Source organism: Papio anubis, chromosome 8 (genome assembly GCF_008728515.1).
Source record: "Papio anubis isolate 15944 chromosome 8, Panubis1.0, whole genome shotgun sequence".
Lineage (NCBI taxonomy): Eukaryota > Metazoa > Chordata > Mammalia > Primates > Cercopithecidae > Papio > Papio anubis.
The window spans coordinates 135153099-135175205 of record NC_044983.1 but is presented as its reverse complement, the minus strand read 5'-3'; the positions used below and the strand labels follow the sequence as shown (position 1 = coordinate 135175205).

Sequence of the window (22107 nt, the reverse complement as noted above, 5' to 3'; positions counted from 1 at the left end):
ACTCAGCCTGTACATCTCTACACTTATTTTTCTTCGTTAATATTGTTCCATGAATTTATAATTTTTTTACATAAATATCATGCGTATATTTTGTTAGATTTATTTCTACCTGCGTTGTGGACTGTGTTGCTATTATAAACGTATTTTCTCAAAAAGTTTGTATTGTAATTGTTTTTAGTTGATGTGTACGACTGGTATTGATTGTGTGTCTTAATCTTTTATTCAACAATCTTTCTCAACTTTTTTTTTTAATTTTATAAAAAATGACAGCAAATTTTATTTTTTAAAACAACCCCGTCAGTCCCTCCCTTTTCCCTCACAAGAGTATAATAGCTACGAATGTAGGGATCTTGTCTTTCTCATTCAGTTCCTCAGGAGGTATTTGTTGGATGAAATAATTAATAAAATATCCAATTTGGGATATAGTGTCCACTCACTGTTATCAAAGTGGTTTTATTAATACATAACTGCTCTCTCTGCTGAAAAAGGACTTCTTTTTTTTACCTGGCAGCCTGGTCTCCCACACTCAACCTGACTCCAGATTCCCAGAATAACTGGGCCCCTCCGTGCTGCCGGGGCTTTGTTCCCTTGTCTCTTCTAAGCCAGGCAAACGTGTCTGTCCCCTTCAGAGACTTGCCCTCGTCTCAGCTCTTCCGGGAAGCTTTCTTGGATTTTCCCATACTTCAGATAGATGTGTCCAGAAAGTAAACAAACCCAAAAAGCAAACAAGAATTAAGGTAAACCATATGCTCAGAGCATCAGCCTTAAAACCAAGCATCCAGAGCCATATGGAAAGGTACATAGAATAAATGACATTATGATGGCACAAACCGCTGCTGCAGTCTGGGAAGGGAAACTTATGAATAACAGATAGGAAGCCAAGCTCCACCAATACATCATCATGTCAACAATTAGAAGGAATAGAAACACTAGATCCAGACGCCCCCACACTCAGACAGTGAGTCAGAAAAAAGAAGAGCAAGAGGACAGAAACGCATTGTGTATCGATGCTGCTCATTCCTGTGCCGTTTCCTAAGCACTCTATTCTGTGAGTGAAAACAAAATATATTTGAACCTTTTATTCCAGGCTTTTAAAAAATCACTTCAATTTTCCTCCTCTGATAAATGTTTTACGAGTTCCCTTTTCTGATGAAAGATTTTGCTGTGATTAAAGATTTCATGAAGTTATGACAACAGAGGAATAGATCTTCATTCTCGGAAGCTCATTTTTCTGTGAGCTAAGCGAAGAGGCCTCTTGTAGGCAGCTGTCAGAGCTAATGAATGTTTTCCAAGCGCCAAACCTCTGGGGAAGACAGCCCCACCTAGAAAACCCAGACTCAACTGATGGGAGCTGTCATCTCAAGGTGTGCGTTACCCTGTTGACGCTGTGCTACATGATATAAATGGTGACATACGGCCGGGCGCCGTGGCTCACACCTGTAATCCCAACACTTTGGGAGGCCAAGGCGGGTAGATCACCTGAGGTTAGGAGTTTGAGACCAGCCTAGCCATCATGGCGAAACCCGGTCTCTACTAAAAATACAAAAATTACCTGGGCATGGTGGCAGGCACCTATAATCCCAGTTACTCAGGAGGCTGAAGCAGGATAATTGCTTGAGCCCAGGAGGTGAAGGTTGCAGTGAGCTGAGATTGTGCCACTGCACTGCAGCCTGGGCGACAAGAGTGAGACTCTGTCAAAAAAAAAAAAAAGAGAAAAAGAAATGGTGACATGCTGCCACTTTCCCCCTGAGAGCAGGTCACACGCCCATGTTCTGAAAAATTGATATTTGACAGATGCCCTGTGTCCTTTTGACAAAGTCATACTTGTGTGTGCGTGCGTGCACGTGTGTGAGAGCGTATATGTGTGTGCGTGAATTTCTGGGCCTGTCACTGCACCCCCTGTGCCTCACTTCCCTTCTCTGGGAATTGCCGAGGACATGTGTGGCTTTGGAATGAATAGAGGTCCACATCTATCGGGAAAAGCCAGGGATTTCGAGCTCTGCACCCAGGGCCTGAGGCATCACAGCAGCATGCCTGTCCTCTCCTGAGCCTCCGTCTCCAGCGCAGCTGGGGCTCCACGGACTACCCCCAAGGCTGTTGTGATGAAGTCACAGGCGATTGTCCCTTTCCTTTGACCAGACTTTCCTTTAACAGCCAGCGAAGCCTTGCCTCGTACTTGGAGAAATACATTTGAGAATTCAAATGCCCTTTGGAAGGCCATGTTTTGAAGTCACACTAGGCTAATAATGACCCAGAGCACAGATCTTTTTCTCTTAGTTTTCTCCCCCCATGAAAACTGTTTACCCTGCTCTTCCAAGAAGAATGGCCTCTGTTCAGTTACTGTCATCTCTGTCTGTCCTGTCGTGGGTGCAGCCATCCACTGAGCTCAGCAGACATTTATTGATGACCTGTTATGTGCTGACTGTGATACTTGGTGTCTGAGATACCGTATGAGTTTTCGGCAAGTATTCAACTGTAACGTTAACCTATCAGATGATGACGGACACAGACGGTGTGTGTGGGGCTGGATTTTTCCACTTTGCACATGGAGTTCACAGGGCTAGAGGGAGGCTGGCAGTGCAGGGCTGCCACGACCACTCAAGGATGTGGCTCTCAAGCACCCCTGACCCTGCTCTGCCAGCCACAGCCTGTGGTTTTTGTCCTCAGTGTCCCTGATGGTTACTGAGCTTCTGGGCATCCTGCTTGCTTCTAGGGAGGAAGGAAGGGGAATGAGGAAGGCGGAAGGGTAAAAGCCTTCTCCCAGGACATGGTGTTTGTATTTGGGAAGGAAAGTCTCTAGGGGCCTGTGCCTTACTGGCTAGAACTTCACCACATGGACCAGTCCCTGCAAGGAACAGTGGGAACTTGAGCATTTTACTTGTCACCTCTAGAAGAGAGGAAACAAAGGAGTAGAGGCTTCAGAGGGTGGTGAATAACCCCCCAGTGTCTGCCCCAGTTCTAGAGGTGCCCGCATGGGAGAAGCTCACACTGGGTGTGCACACACACACAAGCAGGACACGCGTCGCCACACTTCGGGGTCCAGCGTGGAACCTGGTAACTGAGGATGCTGACTTGGACACAGCACCCTTGAATGGCACTGTATGCCTGCGTTTGTCCGCAGGCATATGACGCAGATGACCAGACTTTAGAGTCAGGTGTTCCAGTCGTCAGTGTATGTCGAGGTGTGGAGAATTCAGGTTACCTTCCCAAGGCCACTTGGTTGGTAAAAAGCATGGCTGGGCTGTGAGCACATGTCCCCAGGACCCCGGGCCCAAGGAGAACCTGATGCCAACACCCACTCCTTAGAGTTCACACTCGTGTTCAGAACCAGTCTCCGTAATCCTCTGAGCCCAGGAGCACTTGGCATTTTGATATACTTTGCCCCTCTTAAGTTGCGGGAAATCTTTGGAGAGGAGAAATAGGAAAAGTTATTCCTCTTTGGCTGTCAGAAGATTCTGAACTTTCTTTTGTCTTGATCGCAGTACCCGGCAGTGTCACCTGCTCCTGGATGTCTTCAACTCCACCGAGCATGAGCTGACCATCAGCACCAGGAGTAGCGAGGCGCTCATCCTGCATGCCGGCGAGTGCCAGCGGTAAGTGCTCCATGGCCCCTTGCGCCGCCGCAGGCCGCCCTCTGCCTTCACCACCCTGCTTGGGAGGGTGTGGAGCTAATCCACTCCAGGTCCTGAGAGGACGGGCAGTTTGTCTCCCTTTCAGAGATATCGTAGTGGTTATTCAAGTTTGGTGGGAGAATCTGGAGTGGTTTTAAATTAGAGCTAAGTGCAAAGTCGGTAAAGCCGGGTGGCGTCCGAGGAAGTAACAACATGTGCTTTCGGAGCCCGCATTTGAGGACCCGGCAGCATCTGGGCATCTTCGCTGTTAAATTCTTAAGAAAGTGGTATCTGGGTGGGGTGTGGTGGCTCACGCCTGTAATCCTAGCACTTTCGGAGGCCAAGGCAGGTGGACCACCTGAGATCAGGAGTTTGAGACCAGCATCGCCAACATGGTGAAACCCCATCTCTCCTAAAAATACAAAAACTATCCAGGTGTGGTGGCATATGCCTGTAATCTCAGCTACTCGGGAGGCTGAGGCAGGAGAATCACTTGAACCCGGGAGGCGGAGGTTGCAGTTAGCCGAGATTGATCGTACCACTGCACTCCAGCCTGGGCAACAGAGCGAGACTCTGTCTCAAAAAAAAAATAATAATAAAAGATGGTATCTGGAAATATTTGGCATCAGTTTGGGAACTGCATGTCAGCATCCATAGGAATTCCTTTGAGGAATTAATGCTACAGAAAGGCCAGGCTCAGACCTTCAGGAGGGGAGCACAGTCACTCAAACCCAGTCTCTGGAGGGCAAAGAGAGGTGGCACTACCAAACGCTGGCCAGGGTCAGCCTCAGGAGACCCCTGGCCCAGCAGAGGTGAGTGAAGGCTGATGCAGAAGTGAGAGCTGGTCAGGAGCGAAGCCAGGGCCACCAGGGCATGTCTGGAGGCTGGTGGAGCTCAGTGACTCTGGGGTGATGCGGTCCTTCCATGGTGGAGCCCCTCCATGGGCCCCTGACCTGCTCCCCACTCAGCCTCCCTCCATACTAAGAAGCTGTGCCTCCGAGCCCAGCTTGGGTTCTAGGGACATCCACTTACAGATGGAATTGCAGATGGAATAATATTTTTATTTTTAATTGCTAAAGACTTCAAACATACAGAAAATAACTTTGAACTTGACATACCCACATCCTAGATTTTGCTTTTTTTTTTTTTTTGCCCCAGATCTTTCTCTCTCTCTCTCTCTCTCTCTCTCTCTGCCTCTTTCATTTGTTTTAAGGAAATAAAATGTTTTTTTAAATGGCAATGTTAACATTATCAATCAGTGGTGGAATATAAGTCCAAACCACGATGAGACAGCATGACACACTCATCAGGATGGTTAAAGACAGCACCAAATGTTGGTGAGGGTGTGAAGCAACTGGAACTCTCATGCCTTGTGGGTGGCGATATAAAATAGTGCAGCTGCTTTGGAAAAAGGTCTGGGTCTATCCTATAAAATTAAACATACACTTACCCTTTGCCCAGCTATTTCAACCCTAGTTATTTATTTAAGGATAATATAAAACATGTGGTCACAAGAAGACCTATACAACAGTGTTCCTAGCCAGAAAACAGAGGCCAGGTGTCCGTTACAGGAGAACGGACAAACAAATGGTGGTGTTTTCTTACAAACGGAATGGTACTCTGCAACAAAAACGAATGAATTACTCATACACAGAACAGCACAGGCAACTCTCAGGAACAGGATGCTGGGTGAAAGGAGCCTTACCCAAAGTGCATATGCCATGAGATCCCATTGATATGAAATGCTGGAGGTTGCTGCAAAAGTAATTGCGGCGTTTGCCATTATTTTTAATGGTGAAAACAGCCATTACTTTTACACCAACCTGTAGAACAAGCAGAACCAGTTTATGATGGAAAAAGTCAGAACGTTGGTTCCCTCTGGAGAGACTGGAACGGGGTTTGATCGGGAAAGGGCATAAGGGTAGTTTTCTGGTGACGGTCATGTTGTATAGATCAATCGGGTTTTGGGTCACACACATGTATTTATTTGTTAAAACTCAGCAAATAATCACTTGAGATTTGTACATTTCCTGATGTATCAGCTTTGTATCAGAAGGAAAAACTAAAGCAGTGTGGGGCTCTGTTAATGATATGCACGCCGGAGGGTTTGAGGTCCGGGCATGATGTCTGCAGTAGTCTTTGAGTTGTATAAAATATCTGACAGATTAATAGATGGGCAGATGAATACATTAGGTGCTAACACAAATATAGTATAATGTTAACAGTAGCGTCTCTTAATGGGCATATGGGGTATTCAGTGTAAATTTTTTTCACCTTATATTTGAAATTTTTTAGAAGAAAGTATTGGGAAAAATAAAAGTAAAAATAGCTAAAGTCTTCTCTTCTGCCCACCTCATCCTATCTTCTTTTCTCTTTCCTTCCTCTTCAGGGTAATTTCTTTCTTAGAGGTGATGGTGTCATTGCACATCTATGTTTTACTACTTTATTGCACATACATATATCTCCAACCAAACATTATTTTGAGAGTTTTTTTGTTTTGTTTTGTTTTTGATACGGAATCTCGCTCTGTCACCCAGGCGGGAGTGCAGTGGCACAATCTCGGCTCATTGCAACCTCCACTTCCTGGGTTCAATTGATTCTCCTGCCTCAGCCTCCTGAGTAGCTGGGATTACAGGCGCCTGCCACAACACCCAGCTAATTTTTGTATTTTTAGTAGAGATGGGGTTTCACCATGTTGATCAGGCTGGTCTTGAACTCCTGACCTTGTGATCTGCCTGCCTCAGCCTCCCAAAGTGCTGGAATTATAGGCAAGAACCACTGGGCCTGGCCGAGAGTTTTTTTTTTTTTAATGACATAAGTGGTTCCATATCATATATGTCCTTTTAAAACTTTAAAAATCAGCATTATTCTTTGGAGCTAAATATAAATCTGGTTCTTTCATTTGAACTGCTATTAATATTTCATTGTGTAAATATGCCACTTTATTCATTTCCATGCTAATGCACTCACTGTGAGGTGGCTTCCAGGGTATTCATATTTAATGTGATTATTGTTAATGACATGCATGAATGTCAAGCCAGGCCCTGCAACCTTGTAGCAGGTCCTGCTTGAGCTGCTGGAAGCTAGAGATTCAATGGCTTGGGGGGCATTTATGGCCTGCCTTTGAGAGGTGCCATAGAACCCTCCTTCCCAAGATCCCTTGGACAGGACTTGTCACTTGGGTGTGGGAACACGCGTGGGGCTGGTGTACGCTTCTGTGTGTATGAGCTGTGAGGGCTGTGGCTGGATGCTGCGGCACCTCAGGTTCCTAAGGATGGGGACAGGTGCCTTCAGGGAGCACCGACGCATCCCCTGGGGTCTACGCCTTTGGCAGTGCTGGGTCCAGTGCTGCTGCATAGAGAACTGTCGGCCCTCGGACTACTCTTTCTTGTCTAAATGCCTTGATGTAGTCCAAGATCCCAGAGAACATAAATCTGGTCTTGTGATGACACTAGTATAAAACACTTTAAAGAAATTATAAATTGCTAAGCTTGTCCTGTATAGTAAGCTTGACTCATTCTTGGCAATGCGAGGCTGATGACATTAACAGTCCCAGCTGCAAATAATCACAATTTAGTCTTGTGCTTCAGGCTTTTTTGTTATTAAGTTTTTGCTTAAATTCTCATTTCTGAATGCTTCTAACTCGCTTATTCTTTTATTTATTCATAAAATATTCATTCAATAAATATTGATACTTCAGGAATTTGCTGTGTGGTAAGCCCCGCATCAGGCTTTAGGCGTGCCAAGGAGAATAAATAAGGGCCCCTTCTCGCTGGGGAGTGGCAACGCACTGGGACAAGTGTCTAACCCAGCCAGAGCAGCTGCCTTTTGCTGCCTGACAAAGGGCATCTTGCTGTCCCGGGCTGGGTGGGAGCGGCGGGTGAACTAGAGGCCGTGAGGTTACATTTGTCTAGGGAGTCATCTTAGGTGCCCCCCACCCCGCTGTGCCCACTGCTGTAGACACCCATGAATTCATGTGACAATGCCCTGAGTGCCTGTTTGGAAGGCTTGAGCCCTGAGCCCTAGAATGCATGATTCCCTTCCCCTCCCTTTCCCAAACCTCTCTCAGTGCCTCACCAGCCTCCTGGGGGTCAGATACACACTCAGCCTCCGTGGAGGGGTTGTGCAGAGCAGTGCAGGTGGAGGAAGGGAAATGGTTGTACCTTACTTCGCAACGCCGGGCAGCACCTTACAGACCTCAGACCTGGTCTCTGTCCATCCAGGCTTTGTCTCTTGAGTACCCAGTTCCTTCCCAGAGTCCTGTGCTAAACCCCTCTCCTGGCTCTTCCCTTCCCCTACGAGGAGGCACCCCTGCCACCCCCCAGGCTGTGCTAAACCTAAAGAAGCTTCCTCTGCCTGTGTTTTGCCCTCTGGAGTGGGGAGGGCGTGGACTCTGCCTGGAGGTGCGGGCAGTAGTGGGGCTGAGACTCCAGCTTAATCTCTGTCAGCGGGAGCGGCAAGCAGTGCTCTCACTGCTACCTGAGGGAGGCAGGTGCACAGCACTTTCCTCTGCAGATAGCACAGCCTCCTCTTAAAGGAAGAGCCAGATTCCTGGAATTAACATGGCTTTGATGCTGCCGTTTGCAGAACTGGCATTCAAAGGTGGCCTGCAATCTAAGAGAGAGACCAACCCCAGTTAGATAATTGTGGTGCCGCTGCCTCTCCTCCCTCCTAGTAGGAAGGGGTGATCTCATCTCACCCAGTGCAAGAGCTATGGATAGAAATGTGTCCCCAACAGCACGAGGAGGAGCAACATGCTTCCTGGGGGAAGAGAGGATGGAAATAGTATTTACCGAGCACTTCCCATATGAAGTCACATTCAGTCCTCATAATATTCTCATGTGGGAACAGTGTCCTCATTTTATAGATAAGCAGACTGAGTGGCTGATCAAAGCCACTTTGTGGAAGCCCGTCTGTCTGACATCCAGCTCTGCCCTGTTGCTCCACACACCAAGGGGGGATGATGCTGGAGCCAAGCTTGGGATGGTGTGAGAGAGGCCGGGGCAGGGACAAAATTCTGTTCATTTCCCACATTCTGCTCTGTGTAGCCTTTGTTAAGTTGGGTTCAGGATTGTAAAGTCCAGCTTCACCCAGCTGAAGAAAGGGTGAGGTGGAGATGCAAACTGGGCCTTTGATGTCCAGGGTGTTCATTTGTTAATTCACTAAGTATTTCCTATGTATCTCCCAGGTGCCAGGCCCTCTGGGAGTGAAGCTGCTGAGTACGTGTGGTGCTGCTTGTGTTTTCACTACACCTATATTTAGGTGTGGAAGAAAAGCACACAAACAGGCAATTGTTACACAGTGTGAGGAGAGTGCAAAGCACGTAGGAAGGCACCCAACCCAGACTGGGGGTCCAAGGAAGGTGGCTAGGTGGGCTTCCTGGAGGAGGTGATGAGAATATGGAAATGCCGAGCTGCTGTAACAAAATACCATAGACTGGGTGGCTTATAAACAACTGAAAATTATTTCTCATGGTTCTGGAGACTGCAGGTTCAAGATCAAGATGCTGGGCAGATTCTGTGGGCGGTGAGGGCCCATTTCCTGCTTCATAGACGGAGACTTCTCACTGTGTCCTCACATGGTGGGAGGGGCAAAGGGGTTGTCTCACACTTCCTTTAGAAGAACGCTGATCCTAATCACGTGGACTCCATCTTCATGAGCTGATCACCTCCCGGAAGCCCTGCCCTTTAGTGTAATCACCGTGGAGGGTAGGAGTTCAGCATGTAGATTTTGTGGGGCATCAACATTCATTTACAGCACGACGTGACGAGTGAGCAGGAGGTGGCCAGGGCCAGTGTGCCAGGGAGAGCGGTGCAGGCAGGGGGAGCAGCATGGTGGAGGTGGATGTGGTGGGGTGGTAAGCAAGAAAGAGGTGTTCATAGACTGTGAATATTAGAGTTTTTAGAAATTAGCAGTGCCACTCTTATCATATTTCATAGCGAGATCTTGTTAATCTCATACTTTACAATGGAATATTGAAGCGATTGGATATAGAAAGTACTTTTCCACCTTCCTAATCTCTCCTTTAAAAGGTCCTTTGGAAATTAGCGACTCATCCCTGAGCTTGTGCGTTTCTGTGTCATGTGCGATGCATCAGTTCTGTAATTAAGGACCATTAGTTAACCTTGCGTTTGCCAGATGTGATTTGTGATGCTTGGTGCCTGGTGATTCTGTTTCCTGGGCCCCTGCCGTTAGTCATGACATTCAGAGCCCTGTTCCCAGTCGAGCAGCTGATCTGTATTGACTTACATTTCTACCCCGGGGCAGTGTTGGAAAAGATGCCGCTTTCATAGGCAGTTCTACAGGGAGTGGGCTTTGCACTCATTTTTCCCTATGAGTAAAAGAGGTCGAGACCCACCAGGGGCATGCAGTCAGCTGGAGCTGGAACTGGGCTGCTGCACACCAGCCACCTGTTCTCCACTGCCCGCCTTTCTGCAGGAGTTGCCCACGGTTCCTTGGGCTGCGTCCCCAGAATCGGCTTTCCCTCCTCGTCCAGTTTTCATGCACAACTGGAAACAGTGGATGTCTCTCCTTAGTGAAACCACATGAGCTGTCCTAGGAAAATACAGTGTTGGCAGCCCAGCACATTTACTGGAAATTAAGATATGATAATTATTGTGGGTTTTTTTGCTTAATTATCAAACCGTTGAAATTAAATTTCATGACAACCCTCATGTATGCATAAACCTCTTTATAATGTATGGTAATAGATGTTATCTCATTACATGCTTTGAGATGCCCGGCTCTGCTCCCCGTCCCGCGCTGCAGGGACACTGCATTTAGAGGGTGCCGCGGACCTGGCACCGAAGCACCCACACGCTGTGGCTGCTGGGGAGATTGACCGCCAGGAGGATCTGAGCGGCCAGCTCTGGCTGTGTCTTGCTAGAGCACCCATGTGGATCGTGGCATGGCTTTGCTGCGAGAGGGGCAGGGAAGAGCTCCACAGGCAATGGCCAACCTGGGGGCTCCAGAACTCCTCGAGGATGCTTTGAGGAGGTGGTTTCTGAACAACCCCATCTCCTGGGGGTTACGTGGGGGCTGCACATTCCTGTTTATCCCAGCCCAGAGCAGCCCCCAACTCAAGTATCTGGCTCCTCCTCTAGCCTGTCTCTAACTTTTTGTTTCTTGTTGAATTCCTTCAAACATTCCAGAGAACCTTGTGAATCATCAAAGTGATGCTTAATCGTGTGGAGCCCAGTCTTCTTGCAGGTTGTTATTGAAGCTTATTTATACGGTGTTGGCATTGCTCATCCCTCTGTGTTCCTTCTGCAGTCTGAGTTACAGATGAGTTTTTGTGTGGATTTTCTTTGTACTTTGTTTTTCAGACTGAAAGGAAATGAGGAGAGTCCCTCAGAAACGTAATTTCTAGAAACAAGGAGAAAGCATCCTGATGTGCCCTCATCCCTTCAGCTGATGTGAGGAGATGGAGGCCCGAGGTCCGTTAGGGAGCCCGTGGCAGACGCCTGCTGGAGCCCGGGCTCTGGAGCCCCTGGCCAGAGCCGTCTCTGCAACCCCCACTGGCTCCACTAATGAGCAGTTTTTACAGTTTTCCCGATACAAACCCAGATGGCTCTGGGATCAATAGGGGCCTCCCAGTGATTAATAGGCAGAGGGAAGGAACGTTCGCATTCAGCCTGGAGAAGCAATTTGATTCGAGAAATTCAATACTGGGGAAGATGCAGTGGTTTGCTGACTCAGATGACAAGAGAAATTCTTCTCTTTTTGTGAGAAAAGAAAAATAAGATGACTTGATTGGCTTTCCACACACCACGCACCTCCTTGTTCCTCAGAAACAAACCTTCGACAGGAGGTTTTCCTTCTGGGTCTTTGTCTCTTTTGTCTGTGGGTGGCTTCTGTGGTGGGGACATGTCTGGAGCCTTTCCTAGTGCGTGGGAGATCGGGGGCGTGTGGCTCCTCCCACGCCCACCCTGTCTGCAGACCTGTTCCCAGCTGTCCACTTGCTGGGCAGAGATGAACATGCACAGGCTGGAGCCACGCGGAGCCCTCCGCAGCCTCAACTCTGTCCCGAGCTGGCTTCGCTGGCCTGGGCAGGGCCTTATTGTGCACCAAGTGCTCTTCGTAAAGTAGGAATGGAATCCATGCCCAGCAGGTTGATCTAAAGAGCAGCGTTAGAGGCCATGCCTGATGCATGACTGGTGCCCAGCCGTTGGTGATGGTGCTGTTACCTCCTGGTGCCCCTTTGTTACAGTGGTAATTTCAAAGCTGTCCCCCTCCAGATTGCACGGCCGGAGTGCGTCACGGCTCGTGTGCAGGACAGGCATTCCGGGGTTTGTGTTTCCTTCTTGTGGAGGTAACTGGACCCAATTTCTGCTCAAGTAGTTGGTTGTTATTTGAGGCCCCATTTGCCTGGATTCTCACTGGCACTGAGAGTGGAGGCAGAGAAAGTTCTCCCGGCATTGGTCAGGAGTGAGGAGCCACCCGGTCACTGAACAGAGAAGATTCGCTATGGAGAACTGTGTCCGAGGTGTGATGTTGGTAGCTGGGCCCCGGGCAGGCAGAGGACGACACTGAGGTGTGCCAGTTATGGGGCGGCTGCAGGGAGGAGTGTGGTCCCTTGGGGTTGGCATCTCGTTAGAGAAGTTTCAGGGGGCATGGAGCTGCCAGAGCCCTTTGAGAAGGGGGCACCTGGGGTCTTGGAAGTGAGGTGCGATGTCACTGGGGGGCACCTGCAGGAATTGTAGACAGAAAGCACTCGAGGGGCAAGGGGAGGCCCGGGGAGAGAGCAGATTGCTTCTTCCCTCTGTGGTCCTGAGGCTTCCTGCCAGCACCCACGGGCACAGCGGGAATGTGGTCTGCGGTGTCTCATCCCCATACCCCAGGCTGGCAGAGAGGAGTCAGCGTGCGCCACTTGCACATCGGCCACAGCTCTTCTTTCCCTCAAGCCCCACTTCAAGTCAGCTCTGTCCTGGGTCCCCCTGGCCGTGCTATGAGGGGCGCTGTCCTGCCCTCTGGATGCCATCGGTCTCTCGGTCCCCTGGCCTTGCTGTGAGGGGCGCTGTCCTGCCTTCCCCGAAGCTGTGGGTCTCTCAGTTCCCCAGCTTTGCTGTGAGGGGTGCTGTCCTGCCCTCCCCGACTCTGGGTCTCCGGTCCCCCGGCCTTGCTGTGAGGGGCGCTGTCCTGCCCTCCCCGACGCCGTGGGTCTCTCGGTCCCCCGGCCTTGCTGTGAGGGGTGCCGTCCTGCCCTCCACGACGCTGTGGGTCTCTCGGTCCCCCGGCCTTGCTGTGAGGGGTGCCGTCCTGCCCTCCACGACGCTGTGGGTCTCTCGGTCCCCCGGCCTTGCTGTGAGGGGCGCTGTCCTGCCCTCCCCGACGCTGTGGGTCTCTTGGATGGGTTTTGTTGTTTTCCACGTCAGATTCTCCCTCTTGCTGGACTAGAGGTTCGTAGACTTTGCTGTGTATTGTCCTCACCAGGGGGTCTTTACTAAAGAGGGGTGCCTGCCCCTCCCCTCACCCGCCAGCATCCCGACTGGACTGGCTGGGGGCAGCCTGGGCATTGGGATATTTAATCTGCTCTGGTGCCGACTGTGCACCCGAGCGCAGGAGCCATGACACCAGGGTGGAGCTGTCTGAGAGCAGCACCCGTGTCCGTTCATGTCCAACCTTCCCACCACCTTGGTCCTCCATCCGGCATGTGCTGGGCTACGGACTTTTGGCTGGTGAGTGGGCGGGTGAGTTGGAAGCTCCTTGGCAGCATCCGGCCAGTGCCCCCTCCTTCCTGGGCCAGGTGGTCCCGCTGGAGCCTTCATTCCCAGGTTCTCACCCGCTACCCAGTTCTTAAGCCAAGCCTGGCCCAGCAGGAAGTTTTTTCAGAGGGACAGGGTGGTGTCAACCTTCAGGTCACCAGGAAGAGATACCAAGTCCTAACACCTTGGTATCAGGTAATTCTCTGTGGTGCTTGCATTCCTGTCAGACCTGACCCTCACACCTCCACACCCAGCCTGCCCTCAACCACGGCGCCCCAGTTGGTCTGCGGGTGAGAATTCTTCACTCCCCTCCTGGGGATGGGAGCCCGGCCGCTGAGCCCCACAGACACATCTCGCCCCAGTCTCCGCCCCTCTATTAAGAAAGCGACTCAGGTTATCTGTGGGAAAAAACCAGAGTGCTTGGACAGAGCAGAGATGCATTGCGATCCCAGCTCCACTGGTTCTCTGAAACCTCGGCCTGCCTTCAACCTCTCATCTGTCCAGTGCGGAGTGAGAATCCCAGCCACACTGGCCTCAGGCCTGGGCAACTTCCGTGAAGGTGCCTGAGTGAAAGGGCATTGCAGAGCATAGCCTGGCACAGACACAGCCATCGCCGTGCGTTCTTTCACTTCACGACTTTATTATGGAGATTTCACACACACACAGAAGGCGCCATCTTCAGAGAGTGACCCCACATGCTTGTGGCCCGCCTCCAACAAGCAGCAGTTCTTGGTGGATTGTCCTCGTCTGTTATCCCCGCCTGTTTCCCCATTTCCTCTAATATTTTGAAGCAAATCCAATAAGTCATATTATTTCATCTGTAAACATTTTCATATTTAATGCTGTAACTCTTTTGAATATCACAGTACTTTATTATGCTTTAAAATTAACAATAAACAATTCCTCATTATCGACAAGTACCCAGCCGGTGTTTAAATTTCCAGTTGTCTCAGTGACCTATTTCCTAACATTGGTTTGCATCAGAATTCAAGAAATGGCTATGTCTCCATCCATGTTTAATGTGCAGGTTGACTGTTCACCTCTTTTACTCTTGGACATTTTGCATTTTATTAACAAGGCACCACAGTGGGGGGTTCTGCCTGTTGTGTGCCTGTAATCATTTTAAACTTGTTCTTCAGCCAGGTGTCGTGGCTCACACCTGTCATCCCAGCACTTTGGGAGGCCAAGGTGGGAGGATCCCTTGAAGCCAGGAGTTCAAGACCAGCCTGGCCAACAAGGTGAAACCCCATCTCTACTAAAAATACAAAACGAAACAAATCTTGTTTTTGGTCTTCTTTCTCTTTTTTTATTCCTCATTAAATTAGGAGTAGGAGGCTGGGTGCGGTGACTCACGCCCATAATCCTAGCACTTTGGGAGACCGAGGCAGGTGGATAACCTAAGGTCAGGAGTTCGAGACCAGCCTAGCCAACATGGTGAAACCCCGTTTCTACTAAAGATACAAAATTAGCCGGGCGTGGTGGCGCACACCTGTAATCTCAGCTATTTGGGAGGCTGAGGCAGGGGAATTGCTTGAACCCGGGAGGCAGAGGCTACAGTGAGCAGAGATCACGCCACTGCACTCCAGCCTGGGCGACAGAGTAAGACTCTATCCAAAAATGAATGAATGAATGAATGAATGAATGAGGAGGAGCGAGGCTTGATCGTATTCAGCATTGTTTTTTGAAGATACTTCATGGATACTGTTGTGAATCTCCATCGGCAGGTACTGAGTGTTTATGAGTTCTGTGATGGAGCCGTTTCATTTGATGGTGTTCTCTTACCCAGCCCTGTCTGGCACGGACCGTTACACCTGTTCCTGGCACATTCAAGCCCTCTCATCCCCAGGAAAGCCTTCACTCTTCTCCTTCATGGCTTGAAACGAAATACGGAAGAGCTTTACTGCCTGAGGTTTGGAAGTGATCAGGTGAAGATGTGAAGACATTTCCTGTATGTTTTCAGGCCAGAATTGTCTTACTCATCAGATAATCCAGACCCAGTAGCTGCCTGGGGAGAGAAAATGGGGCAGCATTGGCCCTGGTCCCGGGGCCCAGAAGGATTGGAAACTTCCAGAGACTTCTGGCAGCTCACCAGTTTGTCTTGGGGACCCTATATCTCCTCCCAACAGCTCCCTCACACTGCTCCTCTCAGAGAAGCAGAAGTGAACGGGCATCATCCTGCCTTCCAGGGGCCTGTGAATGAGTGACTCTGGCGCCAGTATCCCCGCAGAGGATGAAGAGCACTGGAAATGCAGCTAAGTCCTCCCTGCAGGCCTCCGTAAGGCTGCTTCCTGTACGTCTTGGCCTGTGGCTTCTCCCCGTGGTTTTCATTTACCTCCCTGAGGGCTGATGGGAGCATTTTCTTAGCTGCTTACAAGCCGTGCGCAGATCCCATGTGGTGAGGTGCCTGAGCCTTTAGCACCCTTTTTAAAACCAGGTTCGTAGCCGCCTTATGATTGAGTCAGAGTTCCCTGTGCATTGTGGTTGCAAGCCCTTTGCCAAATGCCTGGTTTGGAGATACTTTTCCCAGATCTGTGATTTGTCTTTTTCTTAGTGGTGAGAGAAGTTGTAAGTGCTGATAAAGTACAATTTATCAATTTTTAAAAATAGGATGTACCTTTGATGTCATAAACCTCTGCATAATCCGTGGTCACAGATAGTTTCTCCTATGTTGTTTTTAGAAGTTGTATAGTTTTAAATCTTACATATATGTCCATAATCCTTTTGAGCTAATTATTTTTGGGTCGGGTGTGAGGTAAAAGCTTTTTTTGTGTTGCACATGGATATCCAGTTGTTCCAGCATGGGGTGTTAAAAAAGACTGTCCTTTCTCCATTGGATGGCTTTAGTACCTTTGTCTGAAATCAGTTGACCATAAACGTGAGGGTTATTTTCTGAAGGCACTTATTAGAAGAGAGAACAGCTGATGGGGATGCCAGTGGATGGGTGATAGGTGACATGAGGAGAGGAGGGGCGTTGGCAGAGCCTGAGCAGCTTGAGTGGGGTGAAGATGGGAGGGAGATGGTGACCCATGGCCTGGGCTCTGATGCTTGGTACTAATGTAGGAGTGTAGGGGTGGTGAGGGGCCAACTTGGCTGGGCCAAATCCTAGAGGACCTTGGCTACCAGGTTGAGGGAAATGGATCTTTATATTTTTTAATGAGGGATTTGTAGGTTTTTGAAGAGGATGCCTTTGCCTTGATCTTTGTCTTTTGGGGTTTCTCTGTTTTCACCTGTAGCGTAAATGACCACTTCACTGCTGGCTTCAAAGCCTCCTGTCAGAGCCGTGTTCTCAAAGTGTGGACCCAGGCCAGCAGCAGCACCATCACCTGGGAACTTGCTAGAAATGCAAATTCTCAGACCCACGCCAGACTTACTGTGGGGCAGGGCCCAGTGATCTGTAGTTTAAGAGGCCCTCCAGGTGCTCTGCCGTTCAGGGAAGTCACAGAACCTGTGTGCTAGAGAAATGCGGAGGCCAGCGATCCCGGCGGACCACGCAGTCGCCACTGTCTCAGGTGCTGCCCAGAAGCCGTGCTTGTGTCTGGAGCACCAGACCACGCGGTGGCCACGGTCTCAGGTGCTGCCCAGAGGCCGTGCTTGTGTCTGCAGCGCCGGACCACGTGGTGGCCATGGTCTCAGGTGCTGCCCAGAGGCCATGCTTGTGTCTGGAGCACCGGACTGCACGGTGGCCATGGTCTCAGGCGCTGCCCAGAAGCCGTGCTTGTGTCTGGAGCCTCATTCACATGCAGTTTGGTGGGAAGTCTCGTCTAGGGCAGTCCTTGTTTTCATTGGCCTCTAGTGAAAGTTGCCAGACCTTGGTCCTAGGTCCACTTGGAATCACCGCTCTCCCTTCTTGGTGGTGCTTTGAGGGCGTGGAGAGTGAGCTGGAGAGGCAGTCTGGAGACAAGGATGGGCTCTGATTCTGACAGGGGATGCAGTGATGGGGGAGCCCTTTGAATCGGGTGCGGCTGATCTAGGTCTGCTGATGGGAAGGAGAGCAGGCAGCCCCAGGGATGGCCTGTGGGAGGTGCCCTCAGCAGAGCTACAGCCCTTGGGAAACTGGGCGGAGAGGGAGAGGCAGCTGGAGGCTGCCTGGCAGAGTGGAAGACCGTGGAAACCTGGGCCCAGCCTCCACATGAGCTGGCCTTCTGTGAGCCTCATGTCCACGTCTGTAACATGGAGCATTGTAGGAGCTGAGAAGGAGCATGAACAGCGCAAACGCAGCAGGGCCAGCACAGTGGGCAGCCTGAGATGTGCCTCACCTCCCTGTTCTACGGTGATGCTTTAGGGGGCCCAGGGCCCTGGCCCCAGCTGGCTGAATGTCATGGAAAAAACCTTGACCTCAAGCCAACCTGGGTTGAGTAACTTCATTTTCTTAACCTCTGTGAGTTTTAGTTTCCATATCTGCACAATCAGGACTGTCGTAACTACCCGTCCAGGTTGCCAGGGGGTTGTAATGCGGTCATGTGGATGTTTTCGTGGTGGGCACTTAACGGAATCAGGGGTGGGGTCTTCTCTGCCAAAGCTGCAGCTGCTGGAACGGGGAGATGTTGGGTTAGCTCAGGAAGAACCCGTCACGTGGCGGAGGCTCATCCCCGGAATTCCTGCCCTTGCTGGGAGACTATACATCCACGCTCTGAGATTCTACTAGCTTTCCATTTTCTGTTGTGTTGTCTGTAACTTGTTCTCGTAGAAGCGCACAGTTTTCTCCTGAGTACCGATACATGAGCCTGCTGGGTGAGCTGTGAATTCAGCCTCTTATTATCTCCGATTCCCCATCCATCTTTCAACCATGGCAGGCCCAGGAGAGAAGCCTGAGTCTGAGTAATCTCAAACTCCCTTCCTCACCGCCTCTCCCCGACCAGTACCCAGTGTGGCCTGGAGGCCTGGGCGGTGGGGATGGGGGGACCATGGAGCCATCAGGCCATACTCTAAGCTCCTACTGCTTTCTTTGATACTCTGCCCTTGATCACCTGCCATTTGTCCTTATAGACCATTTCGTCCTCCCAGGTGGCCCACAGGGTGTGTGGGGAGGTTTGCAGGGACTCGAGAGGGATGGCAGTGGCTTGAAGGGTCTGGTGCGTGTCTCTACATCCAGGGGTGGGTCTGTGGAGAAGTTCCCTGGGGTGGTTTTGGGGCCTGGCACTCACCTCGGCCACCTCCACAGCCTCCCAGAGGTTCCTGGAGACTAGCAAATTCCTGGACAAGAAGCATGTGGGGAAGGAAAGCCTTTCTCGGTACCGCCTTTGACTCTGCCCTGGTGCCGCTCACTCAGTGTGGTTTCACCCGTGCCTTCCAGGGTCAGCGCCAGTGACTCCAGGCCAGAAACTACTTTTGTTCATTCGTCATTTTCCAATTTCACAGAAATTTCTCAGTGAGTTTTCTTCCCTTTTCTATTCCCTCTTCTCTTAGCAGTGTAACATTTCAACCTTTTCAGACATCATCAGTTTGCCCCCCGTCCAGGTCAGGTCTTGGTAGGAAGGTGGACTTGGTAAGCCCTGCCTTGTGTGACCCTCACAGTCACTGTGAGAACACGCTGAGGCGGGTGGACGCCACAGCCCTGTGATTTTCATCCAGGACTGTAGATTTTTGAGAATGAAGGGCAGGCAGTGATCACAGATCTTGCAGGGACGGCAGGCCTAAACCTGGACTGTCCAGGAGCTCTGGCACATGGCCACCCTGCCGCTGGGGTGACACAGTGCGGGACCTGACCCCTCCGAGGCTCCCCCATCCTAGACCTTTCCTGTTGGACAATGCCTCAAAGGCCAGTCTGCACTGGGTCCATCTCTGTTCACATGACAAGGACTTGCTAAATGTTTATCTATGCAGGGCCACAATAACTGGCACGTACTTTTTCTTATGGTAGAAACAGTTGCCATAAAAAAAGGGTGGCTTTTAAATTCCACCTGCACTCTAGTTGTTGAAGCCATTTCTTCCTCCTCCCCCTAGTCCCTGGGGTAGCTGGGGACAGGAACGAGAACGCGGTCGTCCCTTCTGAGTCAGCGGCGAGAGGAGAGGAACTGCTGGGCTTCAGCCGAGCTCCTGGACAAGGGGAGCCTGAGGCCGGGTCTGGGGTGGAGTATCAGCTGTGGGGAACCGGAACTCTGACCTTCTTCTTCCCCATCTGCCTCATCTGTAAGCATTTTGGCAATGGGAAAAAAAATGTATTTATTTTGCATCCTCCATGTTTTAGGGAAGTTCTTTGGGGTCTAAGTTGTCATTCTCTCTGTGACCCCCGGGCTCCAGCCTCAGATGCTGAGGCTTAGTTGAGGTACAGATAAAACACACTTTGGCCACGGCATCTGTGATTTGTGTTGCTCTGGGCTGAGTCATGGCCAGGGCTGTGGTGTCTGGGGCCCAGATTGTGTCTTGTGTGAGTTGTACATGGTCTGGGGAGTCCAAAACTTTGAGCTTTTGGGACCCTGTGCCCTTTTTCCAAGTAGCCTGTCAGAGGGAATGGGGTTCTGTGGCGTAGCGTCCCCGGAGAGGCACATTTGCAAGGATACAGAGGTGTTTTGTGTTTTCCTGCACTTCTGGGTAGAGCCTCCTAAAATGCAGTTATTTTCATCATCTTAATTTCAGTCTATTCCTGCGAGAAAACTCTGGTAAAAACAAGTATCAATGGTAAAAACAAGTATCACATATTGTTGTTCTGTACAGAAGCACCTCCCGGGTAAGTTTGGGACTCACCCCTCCTCAGAGTTGGGCCACGGGCATTTTATAAGCTGAGAGAGTCAAAGGTATTTGTTTCCTTAAATGCATTTTGCTCAATTCTCCCTGAAGCTTTGGTGGTGGCATGAGGGCATGGGTATGGTGTGGTATTAGGGTGTGTTCTTTATACTGAAAATTTAAAATATATAACTAGGGCTGGGCATGGTGGCTCACGCCTGTAATCCCAGCACTTCAGGAAGCCAAGACAGGCGGATGACTTGAGGTCAGGAATTCGAGACCAGCCTGGCCAACATGGTGAAACCCCCATCTCTACTAAAAATACAAAAAAAATTAGGTGGGCGTGATGGCGCACGCCTGTAGTTCCAGCAACCTTGAGAGGCTGAAGCAAGAGAATCGCTTGAACCCAGGAGGTGGCCATTGCAGTGAGCCCTCACTGCACTCCAGCCTGGGTGACAGAGCGAGACTCCGTCTCAACAACAACAACAAAAAAATTGTGTGTGTGTGTGTGTGTGTGTGTATCTGGACTTTAGCATTCATTCTTGCCATTGACTCCTCATATTAAATGCATGTCATCTTGCCAGGGGTGCTGGTGAAACAGCTGAGAACAAGGCATGGCTCTTTGTGCAGAGAGCACTGGGCTCACGGGGATAGAGCAGAGTGTGAAGGCAGGGGCAGCCCCAGAGACTGCAGAGGAGGGGCTCATCCTCCAGCCAGCCTGGGTGCAGGTGTTGGGGACAGCTTTTTGGTGGAAGAGGCCTTCAGGGGAGATTTACGGGCTGGGAGGAGCTGGGCAGGCAGAGGGCAGTTGGGTGGGGGTTGCTTACCAGTGAGGACTGCCTGTGCCAGACCAGGAGGTTGGGGGCAGGGAAGCACACTGGGTTCCCGAGGCTGAGGCTGTTCAGGGTGGGAGTGAGGGCAAAGAGGAGAGTCCAGGGTGAGGCTGGAGGGGCAGCAGGGCCCATGAGCCAAGGTCGAAGTCAGGTCTCTTGTGAAGTCAAGGAATGGTCATGAGAAGGCAGGAGAGTGTGCCATCAGATTGGCCTTTTGGGAAGTGCCTGGAAGGGGTGAGTGACAACTGGTGGGAGCCTGGGTGCTGAGATAAGGGTGGGTTGCAGTGGCTGGGCCTGGGGGTGCCATTTGGTGTGGAGAGAGGAGGTGGATTCCGGGATGTGTGGGTAGGAAGAGAATTTGGCAGGGTTTAGGGTTGTGGGGTATGGAGAAGGACGGGTGTGGGGTATGGAGAAGGAGGGGAAGGGTTTGGGCCACAGGGTAGGTGGGGTTGCCGTTCACTTACTTGGGGAGGGCAGGAGTCAGAGGTGGGGTGGAGTGTGTTCAGCAGGGGGCAGAGATTGTCCAGCCATGTGGCCCCCATTCTTTCAGGTTCAGTTGGCTTCTGGCCACACCAGAAAGGCTGTACTGTGATCTTGGACAAAGGGCACTGGACTGGGCATTGCAGGCCTGGCACCTGACTCCACCCCTGCCACAGCCCTACTCCCTGAATTTGGCCCTTGACATTTAGGTCCAGTCCAACAAGCTGGGCCTCTGCTGGGTCCCATGAGGAGGCAGAAGTAGAGCTGATTGTAACCCTGCAAGGTACCTGGAAAACCTGACCCTTTTTCTTTTCTTCCCTTTCATGAGTGAGACCCTGGGAAAGGCGGAGGGAAGCCGCGCTTCTCCCGTGTGTCTGGGGTCTGGTACAGGATGTATGAAGGGGCCTCTCTCTGGGGTGCCAGAAGGATCTCAGGCTACTGGCATCCGCTTCTCCCAGCCCAGATCTGGCTTCCTGCCTTCCCTCGTGCTTTTCCTCCCCTTGATCCTCTCCTTCCTGCCCATTCTTGGGTCCTCAAATGCCTCTTATGTCCTGGGTTCCCTTATGTCCAAGACTGTCACATCTTCTCTCATGTGACATGCCAGTGAGGCTGTGAACAGCACTGGGGACCGAGTTCCGCAGTTCCCAGCAGAAGGCCGTGATGCCCAGAGATGCTGCGGGCACCAGCATCAGGCGGCAGAGCTGGGACCTGGACTCCTGATGCCCAGCTCCTGTTTGGGCATTGCTGGCACCTGTTTCCGAGGTGCTTCCCTTCAGCCTTACGTGATGCTTTTCTGCCTAGGAAGGGGACTCTAAT

The 22107-nt window shown here is 50.7% G+C and overlaps 1 protein-coding gene across 5 annotated transcripts in view; it reads left to right on the top strand.

Annotated features, from left to right (window-relative positions):
- TRAPPC9 (trafficking protein particle complex 9) overlaps positions 1-22107 on the top strand; it is a 713063-nt gene that overhangs the window by 457583 nt on the left and 233373 nt on the right. For all 5 annotated transcript variants that reach the window (XM_017962346.3, XM_017962349.3, XM_017962347.3 and 2 more), the window contains one exon: positions 3483-3593. In XM_017962346.3, coding sequence (XP_017817835.2) covers positions 3483-3593 — 111 coding nt within the window. The remainder of the gene's footprint in view (positions 1-3482; positions 3594-22107) is intronic.